The sequence below is a fragment of the Aquarana catesbeiana genome, linkage group LG07 (genome assembly GCF_042186555.1).
Source record: "Aquarana catesbeiana isolate 2022-GZ linkage group LG07, ASM4218655v1, whole genome shotgun sequence".
Taxonomy (NCBI): Eukaryota; Metazoa; Chordata; class Amphibia; order Anura; family Ranidae; genus Aquarana; species Aquarana catesbeiana.
The window spans coordinates 172445583-172466645 of record NC_133330.1 but is presented as its reverse complement, the minus strand read 5'-3'; the positions used below and the strand labels follow the sequence as shown (position 1 = coordinate 172466645).

Here is a 21063-nt window from a genome sequence, read left to right as displayed (position 1 = left end):
TCCCACACACGCCTTCTGTCTTCCATTAATTCTTAATGTCAACCCAATGCTTCCAGGCAATGTGCGTGCATATGAGCCCACCAAAATGCATGGTACTACAATACCAAATCATGCCTGCACCCTGTTTACGCGTTTCTTGTGCACAGGGCAGTCCAATGAAATCAAATGGCTGCCCTAAATTGACTCTCAGTACTGGGGAACATGCAAAAAACAAGTCCCCTCATAGGGTGAACCAGCCCTCAAGCTCACTACACACATTACAATCTGATTGTACAATCTCCGACTATGTAGTACAAGAGCCTGCACAGTTACCCACAAAGTGATTGGATAGATTAGCATACCTCCCAACTTTTTGAGATGGGAATGAGGGACATCTACTAGCAAAAGCATGTAGTCATAGGACACGCCCCTGCTACACCCCCTTAAAGGAGAATTAACCTAAAAAAAAAAAAAAAAAAAAGATTAGTTAAACCCAAAAGGTTTTTTTTACCACTACTATCCCTTTATATTGGTTTTTGAAATGTACAAATGCAGCAATTTAGGTTTTGGATGAAAGGTTTAGCACTGGGAAACACTTTTTGAAAGTTAAAAAGCGCATCTAATATTCAACTATATAGATCAGACCAAAATGAGGGACAAATGTGGAGGAAAGAGGGACAAAGGGACATTGCTCCAAATCAGGGACAGTCCCTCCAAATTAGGGACAGTTGGGAGCTATGGATTAGGTAGGTCCTCCGATTACACACCAGGGGAACCCTTCATAGATCCCCATCACACCAGAGAGAGTATTGGTGTCCTCTCCTGAAAACAACAGATCCTACACTAGATGTCAGCCATGAGGCCCAGAAGACAGGCCGCCCAGGTGTCACTATATACAGTCACACTGTAATCTATAGCTCCATGTAGACTGCCCTCTGATCCCCTCCACATCCATCCCAGGACCGCCCACACACTGCCCAGGAATAAACATACTGCTGATCCAATAAGAATCCTGACTTCCTTGTGTCCCCGCCCACCGGATCTCCGGCTCCACGTCACTTCTCTGACACCGGGCAGGACGGAGCTCGCTGATTGGACCACGCTCGTCCCGTCCCCGCACGTCATGAAAGCGGCTGAAAGGCGGAAGCAGCGGGCAGCTGGTGGCATAGAGTGACACCTGAGGTTGGGCGATACTCGGCTGGCAAGGCCCTGGATATAGAGGCCTCGGAGACACTCGGGCATCTCCTCTCCGAACAATGTATTCACCCCGGGCCTAGCAGACACGGGCAGCCTGGACTCCAGTATGAGCTCCTCAGACGAAGAGCCCCGGGCATGGGGCACCGTGTGGAGACATCTGCTCCTCTACCTCATGTGCCAGGTGTTGGTGAGGACGGGGCATGCTGCTATGAACAAGGAGGAAAAGTCACAGCTCAGGTGGGAGAATGGGGGGTAATGCCGGTGTGTGTCAGTCTGAGGAGGAGGTGGGATTGTTATTGGAGGAAGAGATCAGATCTGTAGTGATTTCATCATTACCAGAGCAGCTTCCGGGTACTTCACATTACACGTCCTTCTAGATGTGTGCGGACACTCACATCCCTATCTATGATAGCTGATTGGAAACCTTCTTCTGGTTTTATAGAGGAAACACGTGGTGTTTTCAGTGGGGGGTTATGATGAGCATAGTGGGAGGGAAGATATCTCCAGTGTCAGTGATCAGTATGTCCTGGGATCAAAAGGAGGGGAACTATTCTGACATCAATATGATGGTCAGTATTAGGGGTAGAAATGTTCTGGGCTCACTAGAAGGGGGAATGTCTGTATGGGGGCAGGGCGGGATACCCTGGTGTCAGTGGTCACTAGGAGGGGAAAATGCCCCTGTGTCACTAGGAGGAGAAAATGCCCCCATGTCACTAGGAGGAGAAAATGCCCCCATGTCACTAGGAGGAGAAAATGCCCCCGTGTCACTAGGAGGAGAAAAATGCCCCCGTGTCACTAGGAGGAGAAAATGCCCCCGTGTCACTAGGAGGAGAAAAATGCCCCCGTGTCACTAGGAGGAGAAAAATGCCCCCGTGTCACTAGGAGGAGAAAAATGCCCCCGTGTCACTAGGAGGAGAAAAATGCCCCCGTGTCACTAGGAGGAGAAAAATGCCCCCGTGTCACTAGGAGGAGAAAAATGCCCCCGTGTCACTAGGAGGAGAAAAATGCCCCCGTGTCACTAGGAGGAGAAAAATGCCCCCGTGTCACTAGGAGGAGAAAAATGCCCCCGTGTCACTAGGAGGAGAAAAATGCCCCCGTGTCACTAGGAGGAGAAAAATGCCCCCGTGTCACTAGGAGGAGAAAAATGCCCCCGTGTCACTAGGAGGAGAAAAATGCCCCCGTGTCACTAGGAGGAGAAAAATGCCCCCGTGTCACTAGGAGGAGAAAAATGCCCCCGTGTCACTAGGAGGAGAAAAATGCCCCCGTGTCACTAGGAGGAGAAAAATGCCCCCGTGTCACTAGGAGGAGAAAAATGCCCCCGTGTCACTAGGAGGAGAAAAATGCCCCCGTGTCACTAGGAGGAGAAAAATGCCCCCGTGTCACTAGGAGGAGAAAATTGTCCCAGTGTCAGTAATCACTAGGAGGGGAAAATGCCCCCGTGTCACTAGGAGAAAATTGTCCCCATGTCACTAGGAGGAGAAAATTGTCCCAGTGTCAGTAATCACTAGGAGGGGAAAATTGTCCCCGTGTCACTAGGAGGAGAAAATTGTCCCAGTGTCAGTAATCACTAGGAGAGGAAAATGCCCCCGTGTCACTAGGAGGAGAAAATTGTCCCATTGTCACTAGGAGGAGAAAATTGTCCCAGTGTCAGTAATCACTAGGAGGAGAAAATGCCCCCGTGTCACTAGGAGGAGAAAATGCCCCCGTGTCACTAGGAGGAGAAAATGCCCCCGTGTCACTAGGAGGAGAAAAATGCCCCCGTGTCACTAGGAGGAGAAAAATGCCCCCGTGTCACTAGGAGGAGAAAAATGCCCCCGTGTCACTAGGAGGAGAAAAATGCCCCCGTGTCACTAGGAGGAGAAAAATGCCCCCGTGTCACTAGGAGGAGAAAAATGCCCCCGTGTCACTAGGAGGAGAAAAATGCCCCCGTGTCACTAGGAGAAAATTGTCCCAGTGTCACTAGGAGGAGAAAATTGTCCCAGTGTCAGTAATCACTAGGAGGAGAAAATGCCCCCGTGTCACTAGGAGGAGAAAATTGTCCCAGTGTCAGTAATCACTAGGAGGAGAAAATGTCCCTGTGTCCCTAGGAGGAGAAAATTGTCCCAGTGTCAGTAATCACTAGGAGGAGAAAATGCCCCCGTGTCACTAGGAGGAGAAAATTGTCCCATTGTCACTAGGAGGAGAAAATTGTCCCAGTGTCAGTAATCACTAGGAGGAGAAAATGCCCCCGTGTCACTAGGAGGAGAAAATTGTCCCAGTGTCAGTAATCACTAGGAGGAGAAAATACTCTCAGAATTCATAGAGTAGTGGTTAATCTCTGAATGGTCTAAGGTTGTCAGTGGTGTACCCCAAGGTTCAGTGTTGGGACCAGAGGCAGCTGGTGCTCAATATTTTTGGGGTGCGGCCAACAAACATCCCCCCCCCCCGCTCGTACCCCCTCCCCAGTGGGAGATGGACTGGAAGATGGTGAGCCATGTTCGGAGGTGGTGCGGGCTCCTGGAAACTGCCCCCCCCCGCCTAGACAGGTCAGACAGGAAGGCGGCCATCCATGTCCTTACCTTAGGTGGTGCTGTATCCAGGGTAGGGCTCTATTCTGACATCAATATGATGGTCAGTATTAGGGGAAGAAATGTTCTGGGCTCACTAGAAGGGGGAATGTCTGTATGGGGGCAGGGCGGGATACCCTGGTGTCAGTGGTCACTAGGAGGGGAAAATGCCCCCGTGTCACTAGGAGGAGAAAATGCCCCCATGTCACTAGGAGGAGAAAATTGTCCCAGTGTCACTAGGAGGAGAAAATGCCCCCGTGTCACTAGGAGGAGAAAATGCCCCCGTGTCACTAGGAGGAGAAAAATGCCCCCGTGTCACTAGGAGGAGAAAAATGCCCCCGTGTCACTAGGAGGAGAAAAATGCCCCCGTGTCACTAGGAGGAGAAAAATGCCCCCGTGTCACTAGGAGGAGAAAAATGCCCCCGTGTCACTAGGAGGAGAAAAATGCCCCCGTGTCACTAGGAGGAGAAAAATGCCCCCGTGTCACTAGGAGGAGAAAAATGCCCCCGTGTCACTAGGAGGAGAAAATTGTCCCAGTGTCAGTAATCACTAGGAGGAGAAAATGCCCCCGTGTCACTAGGAGGAGAAAATTGTCCCAGTGTCAGTAATCACTAGGAGGAGAAAATGCCCCCGTGTCACTAGGAGGAGAAAATTGTCCCTGTGTCACTAGGAGGAGAAAATTGTCCCAGTGTCAGTAATCACTAGGAGGAGAAAATGCCTCCGTGTCACTAGGAGGAGAAAATGCCCCCGTGTCACTAGGAGGAGAAAATGCCCCCGTGTCACTAGGAGGAGAAAATGCCCCCGTGTCACTAGGAGGAGAAAATGCCCCTGTGTCACTAGGAGGAGAAAAATGCCCCCATGTCACTAGGAGGAGAAAAATGCCCCCGTGTCACTAGGAGAAAATTGTCCCAGTGTCACTAGGAGGAGAAAATTGTCCCAGTGTCAGTAATCTCTAGGAGGAGAAAATGCCCCCGTGTCACTAGGAGGAGAAAAATGCCCCCGTGTCACTAGGAGGAGAAAAATGCCCCCGTGTCACTAGGAGGAGAAAAATGCCCCCGTGTCACTAGGAGGAGAAAAATACCCCCGTGTCACTAGGAGGAGAAAAATGCCCCCGTGTCACTAGGAGGAGAAAAATGCCCCCGTGTCACTAGGAGGAGAAAATTGTCCCAGTGTCAGTAATCACTAGGAGAAGAAAATGCCCCCGTGTCACTAGGAGGAGAAAATTGTCCCAGTGTCAGTAATCACTAGGAGGAGAAAATGCCCCCGTGTCACTAGGAGGAGAAAATTGTCCCTGTGTCACTAGGAGGAGAAAATTGTCCCAGTGTCAGTAATCACTAGGAGGAGAAAATGCCCCCGTGTCACTAGGAGGAGAAAATGCCCCCGTGTCACTAGGAGGAGAAAATGCCCCCGTGTCACTAGGAGGAGAAAAATGCCCCCGTGTCACTAGGAGGAGAAAAATGCCCCCGTGTCACTAGGAGAAAATTGTCCCAGTGTCACTAGGAGGAGAAAATTGTCCCAGTGTCAGTAATCACTAGGAGGAGAAAATGCCTCCGTGTCACTAGGAGGAGAAAATTGTCCCATTGTCACTAGGAGGAGAAAATTGTCCCAGTGTCAGTAATCATTAGGAGGAGAAAATTGTCCCAGTGTCAGTAATCACTAGGAGGAGAAAATGCCCCCGTGTCACTAGGAGAAAATTGTGTCAGTAATCACTAGGAGGGGAAAATTGTATACTTGGATTAAAAAAAAAAAGTGTTTGACGCAGTTCCCCACACACGGCTCATGTGTAAGGTAAAGTCTACAGGCTTGTAAATATCAGTTTGTAAATGGATAGAAAACTGGCTAAAAGACAGAATTCAGAGAGTAGTGGTTAATCTCTGAATGGTCTAAGGTTGTCAGTGGTGTACCCCAAGGTTCAGTGTTGGGACCAGAGGCAGCTGGTGCTCAATATTTTTGGGGTGCGGCCAACAAACATGCCCCCCCCCCCCGCTCGTACCCCCTCCCCCAGTGGGAGATGGACTAGAAGACGGTGAGCCATGTTCGGAGGTGGTGCGGGCTCCTGGAAACTGCCCCCCCCCCCCGCCTAGACAGGTCAGACAGGAAGGCGGCCATCCATGTCCTTACCTTAGGTGGTGCTGTATCCAGGGTAGGGCTCCTGCCCCTCGACCTGCTGCAGCTTGCCAGGGGAAGAGCCGGGCCGTTGCTTCTCCTCCCAGCCGAACAACAGGAGGTGGGTCCTGAGACCCGATTGGCCTGTGAGTTTTTCTTGCTCCTCGCATGGCATATGAATCACATGTTTGGCTTATGCTGGATTGCTCATGGGTGAGGAAGCCGAGCCGTTACCCCTTTCTCCACCATATGCTGACGACATCTGACAAGACATATTCCCCAGATCCGTTGGTCACTAAGCCTTTCTGACTTGTATGGCATATGTCATTTCAGGTCATTAAGTTCCGGTAAGCCTTCTCAATTCCCGGTGATGGCCCTGGAACTGATATAAATCTCTGTGCACTTGTGGTTCTCTCATCTGTCTACTCACCTGCCAGATTGGGTGAAACTATCCATCTTTGGAACTTGGGAGTTATATTTCCAATATTGTTCATGTGCTACCCCCATAGACTTTTGGTGACGTTTTCCCATATTTAACATTGATTGTTTTGTTTTATGATTTTTATATTTTTTATATTATTTTGAGGTGTTTGGGTTTATGGAACCATCACAGGTTTCTTAATATCTGTTCTAATTAAGGTACAATTATTGTTTACTTTATTGTCTGTCTGATTCACACAACAGAAATTATTGTTATCCATATTCATGGTCATATATGTTTTGACATTATTCACCTTATATGTATCTTTGGATTTTTGATACACACACGTTTGTGGATTATAGCGCTACACTTTTATATTGTTTTGATGTTACCCAGTGGGAGATGGACTGGAAGACGGTGAGCCATGTTCGGAGGTGGTGCGGGCTCCTGCTCCCCCCCCTGCCTAGACAGGTCGGACAGGAAGGCGGCCATCCATGTCCTTACCTTAGTTGGTGCTGTATCCAGGGTAGGGCTCCTGCCCCTCGACCTGCTGCAGCTTGCAGGGGGAAGAGCCGGGCCGTTGCTTCTCCTCCCAGCCGAGCAACAGGAGGTGGGTCCTGAGACCCGATTGGCCTGGAGTCCTAAGACTTCCTGATTGATCGGGAGGAGAAACGGGAAGACATTGGCGAATATTAATTCGCTAATGTCCCACAACTGGGTGGGCTCAGGGCACAGTACTCTGCGCCCCAAGCCCACCCTTTTTGAAGGCAATTGGAGCCTTAGGCTCTACTCAAAAAAACACTGATTAGATTAGGGGCTGGGCGGATGGATAAGAGGGTGGCGCCCCTAATGGAGTGGCTGCCACTGGTTGGGACCCTTACTTTTTAATATCTTTATAAATGATATAGGGTCTGGGATTAAAAGTACCATTTCAGTGTTTGCAGATGACAGTAATTAGTGGCCGAAGAAAGGGTTAATAGCGCCCGTGTATCGCCGCTGCCAAAGCGCTTTGCAAGTGCTTCGGCAGCACTCCTCCCACCACCCCAAAGACGCTGCTTGTAGGACTTTTGTTAATGTCCTGCCAGCACCCCAGTGTGAAAGCACTCTGCCTTTTACACTGGGGAGCATTGAGAGATGTTTTTCAGGTGCTCTTTTTAGCACTAAAACGCCTGAAAAATGCCTCCAGTGTGAAAGGGGTCTTGTAGGTAAAGTTGATCCAGGGACTATCCGATTGCCTCTTGGGGATCTGGAAGGAATTTTTTCCTTTGCTGTAGCAAATTGGATCATACTTTGCTGGGGTTTTTCGCCTTACTCGGGATCAACTGTGGGTATAGGATTGTGTATATTGTATTGTATGATATTGTTTAATAATAATATATATTTTTTTTTATTATTGGTTAAACTAGAAGGACTTTTGCCTTTTTTTCAACCTGTAAAATGCTCCGGTGTCAGTGGTCACTAGGAGGGGAAAATGCTCTGGTTTCACTACAAGAAGAAAATGCCTCAGAGTCCGTGATAAGTATGAGGGGGGAAAATGCCCTGGTGTCAGTGGTCAGTATGAGGGGAAAATGCCCTAGTGTCAATGGTCAGTATGAGGGGAAAATGCCCTGGTGTCAATGGTCAGTATGAGGGGAAAATGCCCTGGTGTCAGTGGTCAGTATGAGGGGAAAATGCCCTGGTGTTACTATGAGGGGAAAAAAATGATGTGGTGTCAGTGGTCACTAGTAGAGGTCGACTGATATGGGTTTTTCTCTGGCCGATGCCGATATTTAGAAATCGCGGCGGCTGATATATGATGCCGATTTTTTTTTTTTTTTTGTTTGTTTTTTTTTTTTTGTTTTTTTAGGGGGGCCGATATGTTAGGCCGTTTTTTTTTTTTTTTGTTTTTTTTTTTCCCTTCATCTCATAAAATCTAACAGTTAGACCCTTTTTAACACTGGAGAATTTTTCAGGCTCTTTTGGGCTAAAAATAGCGCCTGTAAAGTGCCTGCAAAACGGCTCCCCTGCAGTCTCAGTGTGAAAGCCCGAGTGCTTTAACACTGAGGCGATGTGCTGGCAGGATGTTAAAAAAAAAAGTCCTGCAGGCAGCATCTTTGGAGCGGTGTATACCGGTCCTCCACCACTCCTGCCCATTGAAATGAATGTGCACTGCTGCCGAAGCGCCTGCAAAGCAATTCGGCAGCGGCGCTTCACGGTCGCATTTCATCGCCCGCTAGCTGGGTTATAAGCACCCCACTAGCAGCCGAATAGCGCTGCTAAAATGACGGTAAAGCGCCGCTAAAACTAGCAGCGTTTTACCGTCAACGCCTGCCCGCTCCAGTGTGAAAGCAGCCTTAAGTAATAAGTGATACAGAAAATTTCTTACATTTAAACATTTATTAAACAAAACAACCTCCAATCAGTTCACTTGTATGTATAATTTAGATTAAAAAAAAAAACTATATCTTAAATATTAAATACACAAAAACAGGTAATCAAAACTTTACTGTTTTTTATTTTTCTTTTTAAATTAATTAGTGTATTTTTTCCAAAAATATTGCATTTGAAAGACCGCTGCGCAAATACCGTGTGACATAAAATATTGCAACAACCGCTATTTTATTCCCTAGGGTCTCAGCTAAAAGAGAATAATATATATATATATATATATATATATATATATATATATATATATATATATATATATATATAATTTTTGGGGGTTCTAAGTGATTTTCTAGCAGAAAATACAGGATTTTTACTTGTAGCAGCAAGTGTCAGAAAAGATTTAGTCTTTAAACAGTTAAACTGAGAACTCCTACACATGGAGTTCAGTTCATTGATAAGTAGAAACATTGTATCTCCTCTTGGTTCTTTTTATCAGACTTGGCAGGCTGCCCAGAGAGGACAAACAAGTCCCTCCACAGAAGACTTCAGGCAACTTGCATTGACTTCTATTACAGAAGTCATTTGCAAGTCGCGCTGAAGTTATAATCTGCTTTTTTTTAAAAACGCCAAATATCGGCCGATATATCGGTCGACCTCTAGTCACTAGGAGAGCAAAATGCCTTAGAGTCAGTGGTAAGTGTGAGGGGTAAATGCCCTGGTGTTGCTATGTGGAGAAAATGTTCCTGGGTCACTAGGAGGGGTAAATGCGCCCCCACCCCAAGTCACTAGGAGGGAGAAAAATGCCTCACTGCCAGTGGTCAGTATGTGGAGAAAATGCACCAGTTTTGTGCAGCATCGGGGCTGGGGCAATCTGTAGCAGGCTGGCTGGCCCATGGAGGACTGGAGGACACTGTGGAGGTTGTCTTCAGTGGATATTCCCCACTTACTTCAGACCTGTAAACAGTGAAGTGAAACGTCTTCCCGTCCCCATTCATGTGATCCCGCGACCTGTACTGATGACAGTCATTATCTGCTGCACATCAGAAGAGGCATTCATCAGTGATGCTTCCCTGCGAGGTGCCTAATGTACCAGTATTGAAAATATAAGGCAGTCTGTGAATGGACAAGGGGAGAGGAGGGGCGGATAAATGACATACAGCTTCTGTGTATGAGGGTGACATCTCTGGAAGTGTATTGTGAGCTGTACTCTCTGGCTTCAATGTGTAAATCGTAAAGAAATGGTAGCGGTGACATATACCGCATCAATAAATTTGTTACACAGCACATTTTAATTAGAAAAAAATAGCTTGGATTTCTGTGTTATGTCAGTCACTGTCCCACCATGCCTTTCAGTCCCTTCTTTTTCCTGATATAGCCTTCATGCGAAAATGTCAAATCATTCACTTTATTTTGCCATTGTTGAGGTTCTTTGTTCTCCTGTCACTTTTTTCTTGCACAAATTACAGTAGCTGCCAACCTTGTCAGGCATTTGGCTGCTGGGCTAATGAGCAGATAATACATTATTACTATTACTTTTCAGACATTCAAGTAATGTTTTTTTTTTTTTAATTCCACTCCAAGCCATTTTATGTGTCAGAGAAATTTTTAAGATTTTTTTTTTTTTTTTTTTTTTAATGAAGTTGTATTTTCCTTCTGATAAATCCCAGATGATTGTGTGAAGGCCTCATATAGTTAGCAGGTCACTCCATTGCACAGATGAGGTAAACAATGTCTAGCTAGAGTCGCCAAGACAGACATTTCTCTCTCCTGCCATAAAAGTGTTGTCTCCACTTTGGACACATCATCTGCCTATCAGCCATATGCTATGAAATACATTCCCAAAGCTTCCTTCACTTTACTATTCCTAAAGTGGTTTTAAACCCTCTGTTTTTAGGCACTTTTTGCAGATGATTTAATCACTTACTGAGTATTCAGCTTCTTTATCTTTTAGTCCTTGCCTATGTTATTGTAGAAGCTGGTGGCATGATCACTGCTCTAGTTTTCCTGTTTCAGGGTAGCTCCTTTCCCTTGCAGCATCCTATGTAGCCAGCCTTGCATGCAGGAACTAGAGCTGTCTTCCCTACAATGTGTTCATCAATAGAAACGCACAGCCCTATAGCCTAAGATGGTAAAAGCACTCCCTTGCATGCCCCTTCCCCCTCTCCTGCCCCATCTTTACCATGCTAGCTGACTGACTAGAGACTGCACTGTCCCCTGTAGCTCAACTGCGCACTGAGAGAGGAGGAACCAGCAGCTTTGAAAGTTGTACACTGCCAGTGCTGGGGTAAAAATTGTATGAATTGGGAAGGAAATGGTCTTTTTTTTTTTTAGTGAGAGTCACTCAGTTTTTGTTAACACTGAAACCCTCTATGGTAACACACTGTATATGTGTGTTGTAGTGTAAAGTTAATTGCACCCCGATGCATATTGCCCAGCTGGGTAGAGTCTACCATCCACATTGTGTAGGAAATAAATTGAATGAAATAATTCTATTAGTGTATGGCTAGCTAGTATTTGTCTCATTCTATCACCTATCCCGAAAATGAAAAGTTTGACAGAAGGTGGAGCCATGCAAATCATTCCTTTCCAACTAGTGTCTAATTGGTCAATCTAGAACTGTTGACGTATAGTGCAAAAATAGCCTGCTATTATGAAGCCATTTATTCCATATTGCATGTCCATGGCATAGGGCTTGTGAGTCAATGAGCAAGGAAAACCATTAAAGTGGTAGTAATCTCTAGAGGATAGCTCTGGTTCAAACAGTATAGAGTAACTTACTATTTGGTGTCTTTAAAACTTTTTCAAGACATGCCATTTAGGAGATATTGCTGTCTTCATCTGTCCATGACGTCACTCGCACATGTGCATTGTAAGCACCATTAATGGCACACTGAGTGTTCTGTCTATCTGCATAGCAATGTGCAGTCTTTACGTCATTCTGTTTCCTCAGCACAACTGTGAAATCTTTCATTGCGCATGCGTGAGATTCCCACACTGATGTTTGTGAAAGTACAGTAGGATAAGGCTTCAGGAGGTTTTCCGCAAAAAATGGCAACGGCTTTGGCCAGAACAGACTGATAATAAGCTATAGAAATTGTTATGCCCCGTACACACGGTCGGATTTTCCGATGGAAAATGTCCGATCGGAGCGTGTTGTCGGAAATTCCGACCGTGTGTGGGCTCCATCGGACATTTTCCATCGGATTTTCCGACACACAAAGTTGGAGAGCAGGAGATAAAATTTTCCGACAACAAAATCCGTTGTCGGAAATTCCGATCGTGTGTACACAAATCCGACGGACAAAGTGCCACGCATGCTCAAAATAAATAAAGAGATGAAAGCTATTGGCCACTGCCCCGTTTATAGTCCTGACGTACGTGTTTTATGTCACCGCGTTTAGAACGATCGGATTTTCCGACAACTTTGTGCGACCGTGTGTGGACAAAACAAGTTTGAGCCAACATCTGTCGGAAAAAATCCTAGGATTTTGTTGTCGGAATGTCCGAACAAAGTCCGACCGTGTGTACGCCCTATAAGAGGATTTCTGACGTTATAGCTTGTTTCTATGACTACATAATAATTTGGTATTCTGCTGTATATAGTTTGGAATCAATGGTTCTACACCAGCATTTCCACTGTACACGTTTGTGGTTCCCGATGTACATTTGGCTGTTTGGGGTGTAAAGGAAAAAATTGGCATGGCTCCACTTATTGTCATATGACCTGTAAATACCTTCTATTCTAGAAAGGATTTACTGTGCTATGCACTGATTCAGTTTGAGAGCTTTTATTTATTTTTTTAGTCCCTTCTCTTCATAACCTTTAATGGTTATAGGTTGATCCTAGGTCTTAAAGTGGAACTAAACCTAACTTATGTATCGAATGTGCACTGAGCTGCGTATGCACAGCTCAACGTGCATTTCCAGCTGCCAGAATGACTGACTCCCGTGCGCATTCAGGGTGTGATGTCATCCCCTGCTGGCCAATCAAGAGGCCGAAACTCCAGCAGCTGGGGAGAATATGACAGCAGCTGGCAAAGGGAAGGTCGCATCGCTGGAAGATTGGGGTGAGCATATTCTGGTGTTTAGTTCTGCTTTAACTTGTCAAGACAACTGTAATGTTATGTTATGGCTCCTATTTACTGCATGGACCTGCCATCACCGGACTCCCAAATCTAGTGCAGGTTCTAGGATAAGCATGTCCTGTTGTTTAACTCAGCAGTGGTTTGCCCATCGTTTTGGGGTTTTGCTGATACTAATGCGCACCAACGTACGTATAGCTTTGATGTGTTGAACCACCTCAATACAGGGCACTTTCACCCCCTTCCTACCCAGGCCATTTTTCAGCTTTCAGCGCTGTCATACTTTGACAATTGCGCAGTCATACAGCACTGTACCCAAATTAAATTGTTATAATTTTTTTCCCCACAAACAGAGCTTTCGTTTGGTGGTATTTGATCACCTCTGCGGTTTTTATTTTTTGCGCTATAAACAAAAAAAAAAAAGAGCGACAATTTTGAAAAAAAATGCAATATTTTTTACTTTTTGCTATAATAAATATCCAATTTTTTTTTTATCGTAAATGCGATATTGCGGCGGACATATCGGACACTTTTGACACATTTTTGGGACCATTAACATTTTATACAGCGATCCAAAGCGCTCGCTCGTCCCCACCCCTTTTCCTGACCTGCTGGGCTGCATGCTTGGATAAGGGTCTGGTATGGATTTTGGGAGGAACCCCACGCCGTGGCGTAGGGGGTTCCCCTTAAAATCCATAGCAGACCAAAGGGCCTGGTATGCTCTTAGAGGGGGAACCCATGCCGGCTTTTTATTTAAAATTTGGCGTGGAGTTACCCCTCAAGATTCTTTTATACCAAACACAGTGCCTGGTATTGGCGGGGATCCAAGCCGGATCCCTGCTGATTGAAAGTCGGACGTATGTCGGCTTCAAGTCGCAGGGCAAAGTCGGATCCAAAGTAGGATGGCTGTTGTGTCACACCAGTGTAAACCCGGCCTTAGAATGCTCAGCATTCCCAGGTTTCTGCTGGAAGAATTATGATGTCAATGTGAAAGCCAGGTCAAGAAAAGGATATCTATTTTTTTTTTTTCCTAAATGGGTTTTCTCTCCACACATGTGTTCTTCTCTTTTTTTTTTTTTTCTTTTTTCTGCTTTAATGCAGTAATTGAATATGGTGGCGGGGGACCTGATGCAATAAAAGGCATAGGGTTGGATTGACTAAAGTTAAATAATTTAGTCTGTGCACTGCAAGTGTACCCACAAGTGCAGTTGCTCTAGTTCTAAAGGGAACATGCAAGGAAAAAAAAACATTTTTTGCTTGCACACGATTGGATGATAGAAATCGTCAGAGCTTCCCTCATTTCAGAGCTTCCCCTCAGATCTAGAGGAACTGCACTTCTTCTAGTGTACAGTATATTTTACCTTTTAATAAATCTACCTCATAGACTACCTATTACAAGGTCCAATTTAACCACAATATGCAGTGGTGCAGTTACTGACTTTAGATACAGGAAGTGCTGGCTGCAGAACAATATTGTAGATTGATTAATGATAGGGACAAGATGAAGATAAGAGAAATAATTCCAACAATGTGTATTGATCAATTAGAATCAAAAGGTCAGTGTGCGGTTGTTGGGTTTTTAACCATTTTCTGCTGTATCCAGACATTGTATTGGCTTTAGATATACGTTATGTTGCGCATTTAGCTGCTTTCTGGTGTTCAGCTTTTACATAGCAAATAGCTGTAGATCGAAGTATCTCGTCTAGCGGTACTGTGTATTTGACCAGGTAAAATGCACTCAGTGATTACCGGATGGGTTGACGATTATCACAATTTTTCCTCCAATCAGAGCATGTTGCATCCATTGAAAAGAATGCTAAATGTTTATGGAATGGAGGCGCTGTCGTGCGAACCACCCATGGTGCCCTGAGTACTCCAGCTGGAACTGTCAGCGCTGAATCATTGCCTCTGACTGCACTATACGAGGTCGATGGAAAGACTAAGTTGTACATAATGCTGCAGCCTGGACACATGGGATATTATTCATTAATGTGGATTTATTTTTACTTTGCACATGTCAAAAAGTAGTTTTTGAGGTGTTATTGTAAAAATAAAAATGTTGATGGTTTTTATCAATTCTGTAATTCACACGGTTTACAAAGTTGAATTCTTCTTGAATCCTACTTACATTTTTATATACAGTAACTTTAAGCATGCAGTTGCATAATTATGTGTTATACAAGGTAATGGATAAGAAATGTGCAGGTTTGTTTGTGCATCTGAGTTATTTTTTTGCATTTTGTTTCAGGGCTCAAGTGCTGGAAATGTTTGAACATGCATATGGCAATTATATGGTATGTATACAAGATAACTTTGATTCCAGCCAAACCCTTGGTCTGTATTAATCATGCTCAGTAAATGAGTGATTTTACAGTGTGAAATATACCACCTGTTAAACAATAATGAAGGTCATCTCTGAGTTCCTTGGCTTGTTTAAACTTTAAATCTATGTCACGTGGAACCTTTGCTACTGGAACTTCCCTTCATGCCAGAATTGGGAGAAATAGGAGACAAACAGGCTTATGGTTGCCTGTACATAGACTTGCAGACTAGTCTACTGCAGATTGACCTCTGGCCAAAACATTCTACCAGTAGACACTTAAACAAGAACTGCAGTCTGCTCACAATTTGTAATAAAAACATCTTTGCCATTCTGAAGCTTCCTTCCAACCACTTTACCACTGAGTCTGGCTGCAACCATTTTAACTGTGCGCTACTAAAGCTGATGCCTGTTCACTTCCTGGATTTACACAGACACACAGAGGCACACCTCCAGCCTGGCAGCTCTGATTGGCCCTCCTATGACTGAGTGAGAGAGAAAGCTGTGCATGATATCATAAGCCTAGGCTAATGACTAGACAAGAAAGAGGAAGTGGGCTGTAAAAGGTATTTACTGGCAGAAAAAAAATGTTTTAGTATCCAAAATAAAACAACAAGGACAGAAGATTTAATAGATGGAAAGATGAAAAAATGACTGTAGGTCCGCTTTAAAGTGGGGCTCAGTAGATCATTTTATAATTCCTGTGCATTACCATATAGTAGAGGAAGCAGGAGTTGTAAAATGTCACTCATATTAAGGTGGGGCAGTGGAAATCTGTTTACCTAATCAAAGACAGTTTCTTTGGCACTGGTCAGCCAATCAACGTTTGCCTTAGTATATAATCATGAGCTTGTTCCTAGATATGGCAGAAAATGTCAAATCTGGCGAATTTCATTTTTGTGATCTGTTTTAATTCTGTAAAAAATGGCTTGTGTATTACCTATAGTAAGCTGTCAGAATCTTGTACTGGACTGACTTCAGTAAACTAAATCATATGTTGGTATTAATATCTGCACTAAAATGTAAAACAGTATAGAAAGAGATCGCTATGCAATCATTTGTAGAAAATAAACATTTGTAATGCCTATAAAAAGTTTTACTCAGTGCATTCTAAAATTTTAGTTAAAGAAGGCCCCTTTTACACATGAATAGAGAAATACTGTCCGCCACCACGGTTGAAGGCTTGTAGTTCTGAATGGACTGCGAGGGTGCTGATGAGCGCCCTTGTAAACTCATTCACAAGCCCTGCAGCTTTGTAACTGACAGCCCATTTGGAGGTCCAGGCTGAAAGCTGTACGGCTTGTCTGCAGAAGCCTGGCATTGCATCCCTGATCCACTGATCATGGGTGCAATGCCTTCCAGGCTCCTGCAGGAAAAAATAACTGCTTATTTTTTTTTCTGCAAAAATATGTGCAATTTTTATTTCCTAAAATGTGAACTTATCCTTTTTAACTAAAAAATTTACTTTCTACCTCCCAGATCTCCAAATAACTTTTTTTTGTTTTGCTGTTGTGATCGTTAGAGGCTAGCTACATTCCTTCTCCATGGTATCACTGTATGTAGGAGCTTGCTTGTGAGATGGGCTAGAGCATTGGTGGTCAACCCGATAAATATAAAGAGCCTTATGTGTGGCCCCCTGACATGTCCAAAGGGACACACAATAGAATCTTTACTTAAAATTACAGATAGACAGCAAATATAGAAGGAAACAGATAAAGATATTGAATTTTGATACACTTACCCCCTGGTGGACTCTTATATTCTGACAGCCACTAGTGCTGGATTTCAGAATACCCAAACAGTGGCTGTAGTCGATTTGACAACTTTCGGCCCTGCTCTTTTGTCAAGTCGGTTGACTTATTATGCTGTTCCGCACCAAAAACCTGTTTTTGTGGCAAAAGGTAATTTTGTCTGAATCTCCTGGTGTTCATTTTTTTTTTTTCTATTATTCTTCAAGCCAAATAACATTTCATTTTAGGTACCCAGGGACGCCTTAGGTCTGCTGTTCTCAATTATGTACTTCTAATATGGCACTTATAGGGCTTTTTCTCAAACTCTGTCAGGGACAGTAAAAAAATAAGTATTTTATTTTACCACCAAAATCATCTTTCCCCTCCTTCCTTGATCTAAAACAGCTGCCTTAGCGTCCACATGCCGTGGCTGCAGTGCTTTACAGCCCAAATTAAAGCCCTTGTCACTCTGTGGGCAAAATCATCGTCAAACATGACTTATTCAAGTAAATGGGGCTGTGCTGCAAACACCCAGTAACCATGTGCAATACAAGCAGTTACAGCGCAGCAGTGGGGGCTTTTCATAATAAAAACAGGCAGCGAGGAGGCGACGACCACCTAGCTGCCAGTCAACTGCCATCTGAAAAGCAATCCATGATCACCTTTTAGGAGGCGGCAAGAGTTGCTGCCAGTGTAAATGTGCCCTAATTCTATGAAAAAAGTGCTTAACCACATGCCGATCAGCGCACGATATACGTCCGCACAATGGCATGGCTGGGCAAAAGGGCGTACAGCTAAGTACCCTTTAAATCGCGGCATTGTGGGTGCGCGCACCTGCCGCGTACTCCATGCGAGCGGGTCCCGTGGATTCTATGTCCGCTGGGGGCCCGCGATCGGGTCACGGAGCGGCAGACCGGGGAGTAGCCTTTTGTAAACGAGGCATTTCACTGTTCTGCCTTGCAACATGACAGAGATCTACTGCTCCCTGTCATCGGGAGCAGTGATCTCTGTCATGTTCCAGTGAGTCAATCCCCCCCCCACACACACACAGTTAGAATTACTCCCTAGGACACACTTAACCCCTTGATCGCCCCCTAGTGTTTCCCTGGCAGTGCCATAAATCTATCCCCTATTTTGTAGATGCTATAACTTTTGCGTAAACCAATCAATATACGCTTATTGTGATTTTTACCAAAAATATGTAGAATACATATCAGCCTAAACCTGGGGAAAAAAAATTCTAATTTTTTTTTTTTTTTTTTGGGATATTTATTATAGCAAAAAGTAAAAAATATAGTTGTGTTTTTTTTTTGTTTTTGTTTTTTTTTTCAAAATTGTCGCTCTTTTTTTGTTAATAGCGGAAAAAATAAAAACCGCAGAGGTGATCAAATACCACCAAAAGAAGCTCTATTTGTGGGAAAAAAAGGACGTCAATTTTGTTTGGGTGCAACGTCGCACGACCACGCAATTGTCAGTTAAAGCGGCGCAGTGCGGTATCGCAAATAGTACTCTGGTCAGGAAGGGGGTAAATCCTTCTGGGGCTGAAGTGGTTTACCACTTCCAGCCCAAGGACGTCGTATGACATCTTTAACTTTCAGTGAGGATATCTGAATGATGCCTGCAGCCACAGACATCATTCAGATATAATTTTTTAGAGCCAGCAATTCTGTGCACCGTAAGAACAATCATAGCAGCAGTTTAGCTGCTTGATCGTTCTCCCGCCGCCCTCCGGTGTTTCTCCGTACGATCGGCGACCCGGAGAATAGAAATCCGCCGCTGTATGATGATCATAGAGATTTCCGGTCATTTTCTATGACCATCAGAGGTCGGCGTAAGTAAACAAATCCGAGCTCTCGGCTGAAAAGAAAGATTTATTTTTTTTTTGTATCTCAATATTTCCAGCCTGGAGGAGAGATGCAGGACCTGTCAGGCACCATTCCTATTACAAGGGATGTTTACATTCCTTGTAATAGAAATGAAGTGATCAAAAAATAAAAAAATTAAAGTAAAATAAACAAAAAAAAAAAAATTTTAAGCGCCCCTGTTCTCGTGTGCTTGCACACAGAAGCGAACACACACGTAAGTCGTGCCCGCATATGTAAACACCGTTCAAATCACACATGTGAGGTATAGCCGTGTGCGTTATGCCCCGTACACATGATCTGACATTCCGACAACAAAATCCATGCATTTTTTCCGACGGTTGTTGGCTCAAACTTGTCTTGCGTAGACACTGTCACACAAATCTTGTTGGAAATTCCGAACATCAAGAACGCTGTGACGTACAACACGTACGACGAGCCAAGAAAAATGTTCCAGTGCGGCTCTTCTGCTTGATTCCAAGCATGCGTGGAACTTTGCGCGTCGGAATTGTGTACACACGATCGAAATTTCCGACAACAGATTTTGTTGTTGGAAAATTTGAGATCCAGATCTCAAAGTTTGTGTGTCGGGAATTGTTGGAATCGGGAATCGATGGAAAATGTCCGATGGAGCCTACACACGGTCCGACTTTCTGACAAAGAGCTCCCATTGAACTTTTTCCGTCGGAAAATCTGACCGTGTGTATGGGGCATTAGAGCGAGAGCAACAATTCTAGCACTAGACCTCCTCTGTAACTCTCTAAACTGGTAACCTGTAAAAAATGTTAAAGCGTCACCTATGGAGATTTTTAAGTACTGAAGTTTGGCGCCAGTCTACAAGTGTGCGCAATTTAAAGCGTGTCATGTTGGGTATCTTTTACGTTCTACAAAAAAAAATGGGCTAACTTTACTGTTTTTGCTGTTTTTTAATTCATGAAATTGTTTGTGTTTTTTTTTTTTTTTTTCAAAAAAACGGGTTTGAAAAATTGTTGCGCAAATAGCGTGTGAAGTAAAAAGTTGCAACGACTGCCATTTTATTCCCTAGGGTGTCTGCTAAAAAAAAAAAAAAAAAAACAACTTATATACTGTTTGGGGGTTCTGAGTCATTTTCAAAGCAAAAAAAAAAAAATTATGATTTTTACATGTAGGAGAGGAGTGCCAGAATAGGTCCGGTATGGAAGTGGTTAACATAAATAATAATAAAAAAAAAAAAATAAATAACTAAATATTTAAGGATAAAGACATGTATAAAACAAACCATAAAATTAATACAAAAGAGAGGGGAAAAAAGTGTGTGTGTGTGTGTGTGTGTGTGTGTGTGTGTGTGTATATATTATTTTTTTTTGATCTGTCCCCATACATTTAATACTTTGGGGTCACTTCACTAGTGGTTACTCAGTTTTCGGAAATATCGCATTAGAAAATAGTCAATTCATCAAAATAAAATATCAAATGTGAGGTAAATAGTACACATTTGTTAAAATAGTGAGAAAAATTCCGCCAAAAAAAAAAAAAAACTTTTAACAAATCTTTTGGATAATTCACTTAAAAAAAAATTGTTATTTATCACCTCGTGTTTGCTGGCAGTATTTTAGAAATGTACAAAATAACAATTAAAAGAACTCTGCACCAGCTAAGAAATGAAAAGTTTACAATATACCAGTGTGAAAATGTTCACCTCCTGAGTTCAGGAATGAAAATAAATTGTAACATTTCATCAGAGGGAGACTATTGTCTTGAATGAAAGCACCCTGGAATGTTTTCACAGCTTCACAATATTGCTGTGTGCCTTCTGTTGAAGCGTTAGCCCGCAAAAAGAAAAATTGCAAGCGAAATGCCAAAAATAACGCAAAATTTAGGCGCTAAAATAATTTTATTAAAGATTTAGCAACATAAATTGCCAACCTTACATTACAGTGCAAAACATAAATATTTAACATGTTTGGTAAACCATGTTTTTTAGTGAATTGACTAATTTTTAGATAAATACCACATTTATTTTAACTAAAAAATACATGCAGTATTTGTCTTGTGTTTGTGTTTTTCTAACCCTAGTTATGAGGTCCAACATACCCCTCTTCCCTCTTGCCGCAGTCAACCACATCACAGCTGTGCAGGAGATGGCTGATTCAGCTGTGAACACGTCCTGAGACAAAGAACAGCAAAGGGAAGGGGGACATTTTAGGGGCATCTATTCAAACCACATTCCTTTTGGATGTCAAAAGTGATCCAGATATCAACATCATTTCTTTTAAAGTGTATCTTCACTGCATCTGAGCACCACGAACGAAAAACACTATTTAATTCTTAATATGCAAAGCAAACGTTCCCATCCATACATGTCCCCATTGAGAAATCACTTTGACCCCCCCCCCCCCAGTTTAAAACATAATATACTTTCGTATCTATTTACTAATGCTAGCAGCATAAGGCTGTATTCACACTTCAGCGCT

The 21063-nt window shown here is 43.7% G+C and overlaps 1 protein-coding gene across 2 annotated transcripts in view; it reads left to right on the top strand.

Annotated features, from left to right (window-relative positions):
• The first annotated feature begins 1049 nt into the window (after positions 1-1049).
• Positions 1050-21063, top strand: part of EDEM3 (ER degradation enhancing alpha-mannosidase like protein 3) — a 155992-nt gene continuing 135978 nt past the window's right edge. The window contains exons 1-2 of one of the 2 annotated variants that reach the window (XM_073592876.1): positions 1050-1413; positions 14947-14992. In XM_073592876.1, coding sequence (XP_073448977.1) covers positions 1283-1413; positions 14947-14992 — 177 coding nt within the window. In that variant the 5' untranslated portion in view covers positions 1050-1282. The remainder of the gene's footprint in view (positions 1414-14946; positions 14993-21063) is intronic. The other variant, XM_073592878.1, reaches the window with a different exon arrangement.